Here is a 14,153-nt window from a genome sequence, read left to right as displayed (position 1 = left end):
GTGCCACAGGGACCCACGCTTGGTTCAGCTGAGGAGCCCAGAGCAAGGCGGGTGGTGACCTGGGCACCCTGCATGGGTTGCCCAGGGTCCTGGTAGCCAGGGGGGATGGGACCGTGGGATCCTGTGTGGGTGGCCCTGGGAGCCGTCTGTGAGGGCAGATGGTGTCATGGGGACTGCCAGGCAGTTGGCCTGGGAACCACAACAAGGGGGACGATGACAGGGGACCCTGTGTGGGTGTGTCTGGCACCCTGCAGCGCAGGAAGAAGCGCAGGCTCTGTTGAGGTATTAATTGATGGCAGATTTTGGGGGGATGTTATTTAATCAGTGCATTTTCCCTCCCTCTTTCCCCTCAGAGTCCCCTAACTGCTCTCGTGTGAGGTGTTACTTTTGGTTTTCGTCAGCATTTCTACCCATTCATTCCCTCATTCACCGCCCAGCCCTGCCAGCAGTTGTTTTGGGGGCCATTTGGTGAAGATTATCCATTTGTTCTACCAGCAATGTCAATTTTGGAATCCTGACAGGCACCTGCTGGATGCTCCCAGGGCCTTTTGCAGCAGCTGGTGCCTATTAGTTGCCCCCTGACTGGCAGGTTGTCAGCTGCCCCCTGACTGGTATGTTGAGAGGAGCCTTGTGATTGGCTGGTTGCTGAAGGTGCTGAGGCAAGGATGGGCTTCTGGCACATTCTGGAAGCCCCCCAGGTCCAGTCTGTGTTGGTGGTGCATATTTCCGAGGAGAGGTCTTGTATCCCTTTTCCACCCACCCCAATGGCAGTTGAGCCCTGGCTTTGTGCTGAGTAAAGCTGAAAGAGCTTTTGGAGAAGAAAGGAAGCAGAGTAGTCTTTGGCTAAGATGTGGGACAAATTTATTAAGGAGAAAAGAAAGGAAAAAGAAGACGCACGAAGTGGAAGGGAGCTTGTCTGAGGTGTAATAGGGTGACCATTCAGCAGGGGTCCCTTAGGGGCACTAGATTTTTCCAGAGTACACCGGTACTCCTACCCTGCAGTGGGAGAATCCCACCTGAGGTCCCCAGTGGGTTTAGGTTTGTGAGAAGGTGTTTGCAGCAGAGTGTAGGGGACATGGCAGAAGGGAGGATGCAGAGAAGACATTTGGACAAAAGAAGGCGGTACACGGGCCCTGTTTCCAGGCATCCAGTGCTGGCCCTTACATATTTCTTTGCGTGGTTCCTTGAGAGAAGAGGCCGTTGACATCAAGCTCGTGTGTCAAGGGCCCTTAGCAGGGGTAGCAGCCCCTTCCGGCGCCGAAGCAGCCCAGGCCGCCCAAGCCGTAGCCGTAGCCGTAGCCGAAGCCTCCGGAGGAGACGGGCACTCCCTGGGAGCTGAGGACGTTGCCCACGGCAGCCGATGAGGAGGATCCGACGGCGGTGCTCTGGGGGAAGGAGCTGAGGATGGGTCCTGGCAGGGTGACGAGCACGGCGGGAGGCTGGATGACGACGCGGGAGTCCTCGCACTGCCTGACACAGGGCTCGTTGCAGCTGTTAGCCAGCGGGGTGGGTCCGCAGGGGCGGCAGAGGTCGGAGCAGGCCATGGCTGTGGTGTGGAGGGGCCCTGGAAGAGAGGGGGGTGAGAAAGCGGAGGGGCGGTGGTGCAGGAGGGCGAGGGAGTGGGGAGGCGTGGTGTGGGGCTGTGGGGAGCGTGGCTGCGGGGAGGCGTGAGGGCTGCTGAGGCTGGGGCCAGCAGAGCGTGCTGGAAGAGCCGGGCCAGGCAGGCCAGGAGAAGGAGGGGAAGGGGGTTGAGGCTCACCTTGTTGAGCGCGGAGGAGAAGGCGTCAGGAGAAGGGTGTGAGGGAGAGAGGCGCTGGGCCGGCTTTTATGCGGGTGCCCAAGGGGCGGGACAGCCTTTGCGCGTGACGGCATTTTGCAGCAGGCGGCTCTTGTGTGCCACGACCTCGCCAATAATGAGGTGGGGTGTGTTTCCCTTTCCACAAACCTCTGTTTTGTGTCCTTCTCTTGAGGACGTGTCCTTCTGACCCTGACGGCAACTTTTAAGTGCGAGTAAGAGAGGAAAAATGCATTAATGTTCGTTCTTTGTGTCAGAGCATTTGCTAGATGTCGCCGAAATGTAGATGTGCTTGTCAACAATGAGGTCAACCCAATGCATTCGTGTGTTGTGGCTTGCGGTATGTTGTGTAACGGGGTCTGCAGTTCCTCACAGCCCTGGCAACCTGGCCTGGTCTTTGCAGTTGTGTCAGGCACAAGGCATTGACCCTGCCATGGCGTTCAGTCCCTCCCCTCCTCACCGCCAGCTCGCTAAGCCTCTCTTTAGACCCGGCCTTTCCTGTCAGCTGCTCTGTGTGTGTGTCTTGTTGCCCCTCTGACTTGTTAGGCTGTGGCTGGGAGGAAGGCGGCTGCCTGTTTGGGCTTGCAGCCCCTTGGGGCCGTCCCTGGGGGTGGCAGTGCCAGCAGGCAGAGGAGGGCTGTTTGCGAGAGCAGGCCGTTGGCCTGGCAGCCCTGGTTCAGAGCTGGCAAGCCCTGTGCTGCGGGGAGGCCTGCCCTGCTCCCCAAAGGCTTGGGTTGGCCCCTCCGGAGCAATCGCCTCGGCAAGGGCTGGTAAGTTTTCAGCCTGGGCTCTGGTGTCATGTGTCCAAAAAAGAGCAATAAAGCTGGTGAAGTGTCTAGAGAAGAACAATGAATGAGGAATGCTTCAAGCAACTTGGCTGCTTTAGTTTCCCGAAAAAGAAAGTTGTGCAGGGATGTTATTTCTCTGTACAACTGCTTGAATGAAGGTTGTATGGAGGTGCCTGTCAGTCTCTTATTTCTAGTAACGAGAGATAGAGGAGGAAACAGCCTCCAGTTGTTTCCAGGGAGCTTTGCATTGGATATGAGGAACAATTTGTGCACCTAGAGTGTCATCACGCCCAGCAGGACATGCTGGGGGTAGAAAGGCTGGAAAGCAGCTTTTCTGAACCCTGCTTTGTGTTGCTGCTTGGGAGAACGAGCTGACTGCAAGGTATCATTGTGCTGTCATGTCTGAAGGGGGCAAGTGTCTCCAGGGTGTCGTTGGGAAGAGCATTGGCAGGAGGTTGGGGAGGTGATCCTGTACTCTCTGCAGGGCTGGTGGGGTCCCATGTGGTGTCCTGTGTCCATTGAGGGCTCCCCCATGGAAGAAGGACATGGACTTATTGGAATAAGGTAAGTGCTGGGCCACCCAGATGCTGGTAGTAGTAAAGCATCTTTACTATGAGGGGAAGCTAAATGATCTTGGCGGGTTTTCAGGCATGAGTCAAGGCCATGCTGGGAAGATGTCATCAGTGTGTCGAAATTGCAGGTGGGAGGGCAGAAGGGCAGAGGAATGAGAATCTTCTTATGGGTGCCCATGGACAGTGCAAAGGTGAATGGAGAAGGCTGAAAAGATGTGCCATTTCCTTGGAAGGGAAAGCAACCCTTTTTTGGTGTGAGAGTGGTCAAAGAGTGAAACTGGTTGTGCAAAGATGTGCTGAATTCCCATCCTCGGAGACACTGAAAACCTGTGTGGACGTGTTTATGGACATCGTGCTCGATCTGGCCATGCTTGAGGAGGTTGGGATGGAGACGTTGAGCTCCGGAGGTTGCTTGCACTCTCAGTGATTCTTTTTGCTGTGATTTTCTTTGCTGTGATGGCCAGAGTTGTGATGAGGAAGGGAGTGGGTCAGTGGGGAGCAGAATGAAGCCCTCATAGTTCAACGGAGATGGTTAGCGACCTGCTACTGCGCTTGGACATGCACAAGTCTGTGGGAACGAAAGTGATCCACCCACAGGCATCAAAGGAGGTGTTGGATGTGCTCTGCAAGCCACTTTCAAGCACTTCTCAGCACTCCTTGGCTAACCGGGTAGGTCCCAGCTGACTGGAGATTAGCAAAAGTGAGGCTCATGTGCAAGAAATGCTGGATTGAGGATGTGGGGAACTACAGTCCTGTGAGTGTGACCTCAGTGCCAGGCAAAGATATGGAGCAGATCATCTCGAGAGCCTTCACTCGGCACCTACAGGGCAACCAGGTGATCAGGCTCGGTCAGCATGGTTTTATGAAAGGCAGGTCCAGCTTGACTATCCTGATCTCCGTCAGTGAGAGGAGAGGCGTTGGATGTTCTTTCCCTGCAAGTTAGTAAAGCACTTGATGCTGTTTCCTACATCATTCTCCTGGAGAAACTAGCTGCTCATGGCTTGGACTGACATACTGTTTGCTTGGTAGAGAACGGCTGGATGTTTGTGCCCTAAGAGTTGTGGTGAATGGAGTTAAATCCAGTTGGTGGCCAGTCACAAGTGGTGTTGGCCGTGGCTGAGAGTTTGAGCCAATTTTCTTGAATAGCTTTATCAGTGATCTGGAGGAGGGGATAAAGTGCACCCTCAGTAACATTGCAGACATCAGCTAGTTGGGTGGGAGTGTCGATCCAGTAACAAGTGATACGATGAAAGGAAACGGCCTTACGTTGTGCCAGGGGAGGGTTAGATTGGATATTAGGAAACATTTCTTCACTGAAAAGTTTGCGAGGCTTTAGATGTGGATGCCTTTAGAATTAGTTGAGTCACCATCCCGGGAGTTATTTAAATGCTGTGTCGATGTGTTGTTCAGGGATGTGGATTAGTGGTGGACTTGGTAGCATTAGATTAACGAGTTTGGACTCGATGATCTTAAGAGACACTTCCATCTAAATTGTTTTACGGTGGTGTTTGTTGTTGTTGTTGCTAAGGACATACTCGATAGGTGAGGTCTTGCAGCCCATTTCCACTCAGCCCAGTGGGTTCCTGAGCCCTGTCTTTGTGCTGGGTGAGGTTGGAAGAGCCTCGGGAGAAGAAAGGAAGTGGAGGCATTGCAGTCTGGGATGCAGGAGAATTTTATTGAGAGAAAAAACCAGGGAGAATGCAGGATCGCCGAGTGGAAGGGAGCTGGTCTGATGGAGAAGTACGGCGACCATCAGCCAAGGTCCCTTGCATGCAGTAGATCACCCAGCTGTTCCTGTTCTGCAGTGGGAGCATCCCACCAGAGGCCTTGATGGCCTTTCTCTGCTTAGAAGGTGTTTGCAGCGGAGAATATTGGACATAGCAGGAGTGGCGATGCAAAGAAGACAGTTGGAGAACAGGAGGAGGAACATGGGCCATGTTTCCAGGCAGCCGGGGCTCCCCCTTCCCTGTTTCTTTGCATAGTGCCTTGAGAGGAGGAGCCATGGAGGGTGAGCCCATGTGCCGGCAACAGCCCGGACCTGCGTCTTCAATCGATGCCGTGGCTTGCAGGGTGTGGGTGGTTGGTGTCAGGGGTGGTGGTGAGGGCCCTTAGCAGGGGTAGCAGCCCCTTCTGGCGCCGAAGCAGCCCAGGCCGCCCAAGCCGTAGCCGTAGCCGTAGCCGAAGCCTCCGGAGGAGACGGGCACTCCCTGGGAGCTGAGGACGTTGCCCACGGCAGCCGATGAGGAGGATCCGACGGCGGTGCTCTGGGGGAAGGAGCTGAGGATGGGTCCTGGCAGGGTGACCACCACGGTGGAAGGCTGGATGACGACGCGGGAGTCCTCGCACTGCCTGACACAGGGCTCGTTGCAGCTGTTAGCCAGCGGGGTGGGTCCGCAGGGGCGGCAGAGGTCGGAGCAGGCCATGGCTGTGGTGTGGAGGGGCCCTGGAAGAGAGGGGGGTGAGAAAGCGGAGGGGCGGTGGTGCAGGAGGGCGAGGGAGTGGGGAGGCGTGGTGTGGGGCTGTGGGGAGCGTGGCTGCGGGGAGGCGTGAGGGCTGCTGAGGCTGGGGCCAGCAGAGCGTGCTGGAAGAGCCGGGCCAGGCAGGCCAGGAGAAGGAGGGGAAGGGGGTTGAGGCTCACCTTGTTGAGCGCGGAGGAGAAGGCGTCAGGAGAAGGGTGTGAGGGAGAGAGGCGCTGGGCCGGCTTTTATGCGGGTGCCCAAGGGGCGGGACAGCCTTTGCGCGTGACGGCATTTTGCAGCAGGCGGCTCTTGTGTGCCACGACCTCGCCAATAATGAGGTGGGGTGTGTTTCCCTTCCCGCAAACCTCTGGTTTGTGTCCTTCTCTTGAGGACGTGTACTCGTGACACTGGAGGCAACTTTTAAGTGGGAGTAATAGAGGAAAAATGCATTAATGTTGGTTCTTTTTGTCAGAGCGTTTGGTAGATGTTGCCAAAATGTAGATGTGCTTGTCAACAGTGAGGTCATCGGGATGCATTCGTGTTGTGGCTTTGGGTGTGTTGTGAAGAGGGGTCTCCATTTCCTCGCAGCCCTGGCAGACTGGTTTGGGATTTGTAGATTTGCCAGACACGAGGGGCTGACCCTACCATGACGTTCCGTCCCTCCCCGCCTTATGCCAGCTTGCTAAGCGTGTCTTTAGGCCTGGCCTTCCCCGCTGGCTGAGATCCATGAGGTTGCCTGCCCCTCGGTCTTGTAAGGCTGTGGCTGTGAGAAAGACGGCTTCCCTTTTGAGCAGTTCCTGATGGCTGGAAGAGAGCTTATAGGCCTGATGTATTGAAGCAGACGAGGATGGAAGATTTGGGAAAGTAGAAACTGTTGAGACTGGCCTTGCTCCTGTGGCAGGTGATGTTGGAAATCCTCGCAGAAAGCACTGTCAGTCCCAGGAAGGACAAGAAGCTGGTGCGGATCTGTCAGTGTGGATTTACAAAGGGGAAATCACAGTTGACCGACCTCCATGTCCTCTATATTGAAGTGACTCTCTTTGTGGACAAGGATGAGAGCCGTGGCTGGTGTTTACCTCGCCTTTTTTTGTTAAGCATTGATGCTTTCCCCCCTTGCATGTTCCTAAACACACTGAGAAAGTATTGGTTGCGAAAGTGGCTGAAGGGCTGGGCGCAGTGGCTTGTGATGAGTGTCCCAAAGTCCAGATGCAGGCAAGTCTCAAATAGCGTAGCCCAGGACTGGCATCCATGGGGCCAACACTGTTCAACATCCTCATCAGTGACATGGGGAGTGGGACGAAGTGCTGCCTAAGGAAGTTGTCAGATGATGCAAAATCTGGAAGAGAACCTAAGCCAACGGATGGTCGTGCTGCCATTCTGAGGGAGTCTGGAGAATGAGGCAGAGGGGAATCTCTGGGAGTTCAAGAGGCAGAAATGCAAAGGCCTGCATCTGTGGCGTGAATAGCACAGGGCATCTGGACATGCTGGGGGTAGAGAGGCTGGAAAGCAGCTTTTCTGAACCCTGCTTTGTGTTGCTGGTGGAGAATGACCTGACTGCGAGGCATCACTGCGCCATTACGGCAAAAGAGGCCAAGTATCTGCAGGGCGGCGTTGGGAAGAGCGTTGCCAGGAGGTTTGGGGAGGTGATCCTGTACTCCCTGAAGGTCTGGTGAGGCCTCACATGGAGTCCTGTGTCCATTGAGGTCTCCTCTGTTGAAGAAGGACATGGACTTAGAGGAATGAGGTGAGTGCAGGGCAACCGAGATGCTGAAGGGACTGGAGCATCTTTGCTATGAGGGAAACTGAGAGAGCTGAGAGCTTTTTTCATCTGGTAGGCAATGCTGTGCCGGGGAGATGTCATCAGTGTGTCTAAATCCCAACTGGGAGGGCAGGTGGAAACGGCAGTGAGACTCTTCTCATGGGTGTGCATGACCAGGATAAGGGAGAATGGAGAAATCTGAAATGACCTGCCGTACCCTTGGAAGAGTGGCAATCGTTTTTCAGTGTGAGAGTGGTCAAAGAGTGAAACTGGTTCTGCAAAGAAGTGCTGAAGTCCCATCCCTGGAGATACTGAAAACTTGACTGGCCATGTTTGTTGACAGCGTGCTTGAACTGGCCATGCTTGAGCCGCTTGGGTTGAAGCAGATGATCTTCAGAGGTAGCTTGGCACCCAGTGATTCTTTTTGCTTTGATTGTGCTTGTTGTGGTGACCAGAGAGTTGTGCTGGGGAAAGGGGTTGGTCAGGTGTGTGTAGCCATGGGGAACCTATGTTAAGGGCATGTCTAGAAGTGCATAGCGTGTCCGAGCCTTTCTGCAGGCAAGTGAAGGGCTTGTGTCATGGGCGGGAAGCCCCCCGCTTCCAGTCTGTGTTGGTGTTCTTGCTGGAGAGATCCTCGCTAAGAGTTGTTGTGTAGCGCTTTTCTACTCATTCTGATGGCCTGTTGAGCCCTGGCTTTAGGTGGGTGAGGTTGGAAGAGCCTTGGGAGAAGAAAGAAAGAGGAGGCTTGTTTGGGTGGTTTGCAGGAGAACTTTATTGAGGGAAAAACACAGGGAAAAGGCAGGAGTGCCGAGTGGAAGAGAACCGATCTGTGGTGGAAGTACAGCGACCACAAGCCGAGGTCCCTTTTGTGCAGTTGATGTTGCCAGATCTGTGAGGTCTTCCTGCCCTGCAGTAGGAGTAGCTCACTGGAGCTCCAAGTGGGCTTTGGCTTGTGAGAAGGTGTTTGCAGCGGAGAGCAGCAGACATAGCAGAAGGGGCGATGCAAAGAAGACAGTTGGAGAAAAGGAGAAGGTACATGGGCCATGTTTCCAGGCAGCCGGGGCTCCCCCTTCCCTGTTTCTTTTCATGGTGCCTTGAGAGGAGGAGCCATGGATGGCGAGCCCATGTGCCGGCAACAGCCCGGAGCTGCGTCTTCAATCGATGCCGTGGCTTGCAGGGTGTGGGTGGTTGGTGTCAGGGGTGGTGGTGAGGGCCCTTAGCAGGGGTAGCAGCCCCGTCTGGCACCGAAGCAGCCCAGGCCGCCCAAGCCGTAGCCGTAGCCGAAGCCGAAGCCTCCGGAGGAGACGGGCACTCCCTGGGAGCTGAGGACGTTGCCCACGGCAGCCGATGAGGAGGATCCGACGGCGGTGCTCTGGGGGAAGGAGCTGAGGATGGGTCCTGGCAGGGTGACCACCACGGTGGAAGGCTGGATGACGACGCGGGAGTCCTCGCACTGCCTGACACAGGGCTCGTTGCAGCTGTTAGCCAGCGGGGTGGGTCCGCAGGGGCGGCAGAGGTCGGAGCAGGCCATGGCTGTGGTGTGGAGGGGCCCTGGAAGAGAGGGGGGTGAGAAAGCGGAGGGGCGGTGGTGCAGGAGGGCGAGGGAGTGGGGAGGCGTGGTGTGGGGCTGTGGGGAGCGTGGCTGCGGGGAGGCGTGAGGGCTGCTGAGGCTGGGGCCAGCAGAGCGTGCTGGAAGAGCCGGGCCAGGCAGGCCAGGAGAAGGAGGGGAAGGGGGTTGAGGCTCACCTTGTTGAGCGCGGAGGAGAAGGCGTCAGGAGAAGGGTGTGAGGGAGAGAGGCGCTGGGCCGGCTTTTATGCGGGTGCCCAAGGGGCGGGACAGCCTTTGCGCGTGACGGCATTTTGCAGCAGGCGGCTCTTGTGTGCCACGACCTCGCCAATAATGAGGTGGGGTGTGTTTCCCTTCCCGCAGTGCTCCATTTCATGTCTTGCTCTTGCGGACGTTTCCACCTGACCCCGTCAGAAGCTTTGAAAGGAGAGTAGGTATTTGGGAGCATTTACATGGAAGGTGCGTGTCAGGGCATTCAGCAGACGCAGCGAAAGTGTAGGACTAATGGGGTGTCATCAGTGAGGTCATCCCGTGGCACCCGTGTGAGGTGGTTTTGCGGGTGTGTTGTGAAGAGGGGGCCCCATCTCCTCAGAGCCTTGGCAGACTGATCTGGGCTTTGGACGTGTTGTGGGTGTGAGGGGCTGGTTCTGCCCTGGCGTTCCATCCCTCCACATCTTTCTGCCAGCTCACTAAGCCTGTCCTTACACGTGGCCTTTTCCTTTGGGTATGCTTTCTGTATTTCTCATTGCCCATCAGGACTGTATGTTTGTCGCTGGGTATATTGATTTATATCGCAAGGTTTTGTTAGCGACAGATCTGCAGGGTTGTCTTCTGTGAGAATATGCCAGAAGCTTCCCTCACATCCAATAAAGCCAATGCCAGCCGGCTCCATGACAGCACATTCCATGCCAAACCTGAGCCAATCAGCTGTTGTAGTCGCGCCGCTTTGCTAATGTATTTAAGCAGGGGAAGAAGTACTGCGCAACAGCAGCAGGAAGATAGGAGGGAGAATGTGTGAGAGGAAACAACTTTGCAGAGTGTCAAGTCAGTAAAGAAAAAGGGGTAGGATCTGCTCGAGGCAGCAGAGGCGAGATTCCCCTGCAGCCTGTGGAGAAGGCCATGGTGAGGCAGGCTGTCCACCTGCAGAGCGTGCAGGTCTGTGGTGCAGTAAATATCCACCTGCAGCACATGGAGGACCCTACCCCAGATTGGGTGGATGCACTCAGAGAGGGGGCTTTCTGTGTGATCTCAGAGCGGAGGAATGGTGTCTTGGGGTCCCCTGAGCAAGTGGCCCAGGGACGCTGAGGTAGGGAGGATGATGGTCCGGAGACCCTCTGCATGGGTCACTGTGGGACCCTGCAATGAAGGGGAGATGGTGGACTGAGGATCCTCTGCAAGGGATCAGTTGGGGACCCCGAAGCAAGGTGAGACTGTGGTGTGGGGACTCCCACATAGGTGGCAGGGGGACCAGGCAGCCAGGTGGACAGTGCCACAGGGACCCACGCTTGGTTCAGCTGAGGAGCCCAGAGCAAGGCGGGTGGTGACCTGGGCACCCTGCATGGGTTGCACAGGGTCCTGGTAGCCAGGGGGGATGGGGCCATGGGATCCTGTGTGGGTGGCCCTGGGAGCCGTCTGTGAGGGCAGATGGTGTCATGGGGACTGCCAGGCAGTTGGCCTGGGGACCACAACAAGGGGGACGATGACAGGGGACCCTGTGTGGGTGTGTCTGGCACCCTGCAGCGCAGGAAGAAGCGCAGGCTCTGTTGAGGTATTAATTGATGGCAGATTTTGGGGGGGATGTTATTTAATCAGGGCATTTTCCCTCCCTCTTTCCCCTCTGAGTCCCCTAACTGCTCTCGTGTGAGGTGTTACTTTTGGTTTTCGCCAGCATTTCTACCCATTCATTCCCTCATTCACAGCCACCCCTCCCAGCAGTTGTTCTGGGGGCTGTCTGGTGAAGATTATCCATTTATTGTACCAGAAATGTCGGTTTTGGAGTCCTGACAGGCACCTTCTGGAAGCTTCCAGGGGCTTCTGCAGCAGCTGGTGCCTGTCAGCTGCCCCCTGATTGGCAGGCTGTTAGGTGTCTCATGATTGGCTGGCTGCTGAGGGTGCTGAGGCAGGGCCTGGCTGTGGAGCTGAGGCTGGTGAGTTGTGGGAGAGATGGTGAGTGTGGGGAGAGGCCCAGGGGGAGTGGGAACGGCAGGCAGGGGAGGCTGGTGAGTTGGGGTCTGACTTTGGGGTGATTGCCGAGGGGTGAGGCCATTTCTCTGCGCAGTGTTTGTGGGGCCAGAGTGGGATTGGATCCAGTGGAGGGGAAAGGGGAGGCGTGCGTGCTGCATGGGGCTGTGCACCTGAGAACCTCGAGGTGATGTTTGCGTGCCAAAGGCTTGGCGAAGCATAATAGACAAGACTGGACTAGAAGAGTCCAGTTGGAAGGGACGTGCAGTGATCATCTTGTCCAACTGCCTGTTCGCTGCTGGGGTGATGAAGAGAAGAGAATGTAATTAAGGGCATTGTTTGTCCAGATGCCTCTTAAACACTGTCAGACTTGGGGCATCGTCCTCCTCTCTAGGAATCCTCTTTCAGTGTTTCGCCACACGCTCTATAACAAAATAATTCCTTCTGTCTGAACCTCCCATTGAGGAGGTTCATTTGACCCATTGCCATGAATCCTGTCTCTGGATCTCATGGAGAAGAGCTCAGCAGCTCCCTCTCCACGTCCTGTCCTCTGGAAGCAGCAGAGAGCAATGAGGCTGCCCCTCAGCCTCCTTTTCTCCAGGCTAGATGAACACAGAGTTTTTTGCTGCTCCTTATAGGACTTGCCTTCCAGCCCTGTCATCCATCAGCTTCCTTGCCCTGCTCTGGCTGCTTTCAAGAACTTTAACATCCTTTTTTAAATTGGAGGGATCCAATTCTGCCCACGATACTCAAGGTGAGGCTGCAGCAGCGGGGAATCCAGCGGGCTAATCCCCTCCTGTGACCGGCTGGTTGTACTGTGTTGGCTGCACCCCAGGATGCGGTTTGCCCCCTTGGCTGCCAGGCTATGCTGCTGACTCGTCGGGAGCCTGCTGTCAGCCAGCACCCCCAGATCCCTTTCTGCAGGGCTGCTCTCCAGCCACTCCTCTCCCAGTCTGTTACATGCGTAGAGAGATTGCTCCCTCCTAGGTGCACAATCTGCCATTTCTTCTTCTTCAATTTCTGGCCGTTAATCATTGCCCAGTGCTCTAATCTATCCTGCCTGCTCCAGAAGGTGTCAGCTGTATCCCCATTCCCTACAACTCTTTGAGCGCTGCTGTTCAGCCAGTTCTTTACCCAATGCTGCATGTACGTTCTCACATCACAGTTGGAACAATTGTGTAGGCGTATTCCGAGAGGGCCAGAATCGGAAACCTTACTAAAATCGAGAACTGTACATCCACTGCCTCCCCTTTACACTCATTCTTAAATGTTTATAAATCCTTGAAGCCAGGGAATGAGGTGAAGGGAGCCGGGCTCTCCTCAGTAGCGCGCATTTGCAGGACAAGAGGCCTTGGGCACAAGTGAGAAAGGATGGAATTCCACGGGCAAAAGCAGCAAGTCTTGCTCAGTGTGAGTGTGGTCAAGGAGTGGAAGAGGCTCCATCCTGGGAGATACTGAAAATGTGAGCGGCCGTGGAACCCGGACAACCTGCTGCAGCTGTCCCTGCTTGCGCAGAGGGAGTAGAAGCACCTGCTCTCCAGAGGTTCCTGCCAAAGTAATGATCCCGTGATTCTGTTTGCTGGGAGAGCTGGAGAGTAATGCTGTGGAAAACAGTTAGTCAAGTGTGTGCTGGCACAGGAAGGACCTCATCAGAGGTGTGTGTAGGGGAGTGTTGTGCTATCTACCCCTTAGTTTGTGCAAGAATGGGCTTGTGCCACAATCTGGAAGCCCCCCAGGTCCAGTCTGTGTTGGTGGTGACGTATTTTCGAGGAGAGGTCTTGTATCCCTTTTCCACCCACCACAGCAATGGCAGTTGAGCCCTGGCTTTGTGCTGGGTAAAGTTGAAAGAGATTTCGGAGAAGAAAAGATGTGGTATAGTCATTGACTGGGATGCAGAACTTTATTGAAGGAAAAAAAATGGAAAGCAAGGTCGTCTGAGGTGCAATAGGGTGACCATCAGCAGAGGTCCCTTCGGGGCAGTAGACTTTTCCAGAGCACCACAGCCTTCCTACCCTACAGTTGGAGCAGCCCGCCTGAGGTCCCCAGTGACCTTTGGCTTTGTAGAAGGTGCCTGCGGCAGAGAGTCGTGGACATAGCAGGAAGGTGGATGCAAAGAAGACAGTTGGAGAAAAAGAGGAGGTACTTGGGCAATGTTTCCAGGAAACCTGGGCTGCCCCTTCACTGCTTCCATGTTTGGTGCTTAGAGAGGAGGAGCCGTGGAGGGTGAGCCCATGTGCCGGCAACAGCCCGGAGCTGCGTCTTCAATCGATGCCGTGGCTTGCAGGGTGTGGGTGGTTGGTGTCAGGGGTGGTGGTGAGGGCCCTTAGCAGGGGTAGCAGCCCCTTCCGGCGCCGAAGCAGCCCAGGCCGCCCAAGCCGTAGCCGTAGCCGAAGCCGAAGCCTCCGGAGGAGACGGGCACTCCCTGGGAGCTGAGGACGTTGCCCACGGCAGCCGATGAGGAGGATCCGACGGCGGTGCTCTGGGGGAAGGAGCTGAGGATGGGTCCTGGCAGGGTGACGAGCACGGCGGGAGGCTGGATGACGACGCGGGAGTCCTCGCACTGCCTGACACAGGGCTCGTTGCAGCTGTTAGCCAGCGGGGTGGGTCCGCAGGGGCGGCAGAGGTCGGAGCAGGCCATGGCTGTGGTGTGGAGGGGCCCTGGAAGAGATGGGGGTGAGAAAGCGGAGGGGCGGTGGTGCAGGAGGGCGAGGGAGTGGGGAGGCGTGGTGTGGGGCTGTGGGGAGCGTGGCTGCGGGGAGGCGTGAGGGCTGCTGAGGCTGGGGCCAGCAGAGCGTGCTGGAAGAGCCGGGCCAGGCAGGCCAGGAGAAGGAGGGGAAGGGGGTTGAGGCTCACCTTGTTGAGCGCGGAGGAGAAGGCGTCAGGAGAAGGGTGTGAGGGAGAGAGGCGCTGGGCCGGCTTTTATGCGGGTGCCCAAGGGGCGGGACAGCCTTTGCGCGTGACGGCATTTTGCAGCAGGCGGCTCTTGTGTGCCACGACCTCGCCAAGAATGAGGTGGGGTGTGTTTCCCTTCC

The 14,153-nt window shown here is 56.2% G+C and overlaps 4 protein-coding genes across 4 annotated transcripts; all 4 read right to left on the bottom strand.

Annotated features, from left to right (window-relative positions):
* Positions 1-1,229: 1,229 nt before the first annotated feature.
* On the bottom strand, positions 1,230-1,544 carry LOC122152709 (feather keratin 1-like). Its single transcript, XM_042786290.1, has one exon. It carries the CDS (start codon positions 1,542-1,544, stop codon positions 1,230-1,232), a length of 315 nt encoding a protein of 104 aa, XP_042642224.1.
* A 3,719-nt stretch (positions 1,545-5,263) lies between these two features.
* Positions 5,264-5,578, bottom strand: LOC122152704 (feather keratin-like). Its single transcript, XM_042786246.1, has one exon. It carries the CDS (start codon positions 5,576-5,578, stop codon positions 5,264-5,266), a length of 315 nt encoding a protein of 104 aa, XP_042642180.1.
* Positions 5,579-8,589: 3,011 nt separating this feature from the next.
* LOC122152682 (feather keratin-like) lies at positions 8,590-8,904 on the bottom strand. Its single transcript, XM_042786129.1, has one exon. The coding sequence runs from the start codon at positions 8,902-8,904 to the stop codon at positions 8,590-8,592; it is 315 nt and encodes a 104-aa protein (XP_042642063.1).
* A 4,356-nt stretch (positions 8,905-13,260) lies between these two features.
* Positions 13,261-13,759, bottom strand: LOC122152688 (feather keratin 1-like). The gene has a single exon (XM_042786134.1). It carries the CDS (start codon positions 13,757-13,759, stop codon positions 13,445-13,447), a length of 315 nt encoding a protein of 104 aa, XP_042642068.1. The 3' UTR covers positions 13,261-13,444.
* Positions 13,760-14,153: the final 394 nt, after the last annotated feature.

This window comes from Tyto alba, unplaced genomic scaffold (assembly GCF_018691265.1).
Source record: "Tyto alba isolate M040663 unplaced genomic scaffold, T.alba_DEE_v4.0 Super-Scaffold_9, whole genome shotgun sequence".
Lineage (NCBI taxonomy): Eukaryota > Metazoa > Chordata > Aves > Strigiformes > Tytonidae > Tyto > Tyto alba.
Note: the sequence above shows the minus strand (reverse complement) of the source record. Positions and strands in the feature narration are given on the sequence as shown.

What these genes read in the sequence shown, in the direction of transcription:
- LOC122152704 (XM_042786246.1), bottom strand. Translation starts at nt 5,578, where the DNA reads ATGGCCTGCTCCGACCTCTGCCGCCCCTGCGGACCCACCCCGCTGGCT.
- LOC122152688 (XM_042786134.1), bottom strand. Translation starts at nt 13,759, where the DNA reads ATGGCCTGCTCCGACCTCTGCCGCCCCTGCGGACCCACCCCGCTGGCT.
- LOC122152682 (XM_042786129.1), bottom strand. Translation starts at nt 8,904, where the DNA reads ATGGCCTGCTCCGACCTCTGCCGCCCCTGCGGACCCACCCCGCTGGCT.
- LOC122152709 (XM_042786290.1), bottom strand. Translation starts at nt 1,544, where the DNA reads ATGGCCTGCTCCGACCTCTGCCGCCCCTGCGGACCCACCCCGCTGGCT.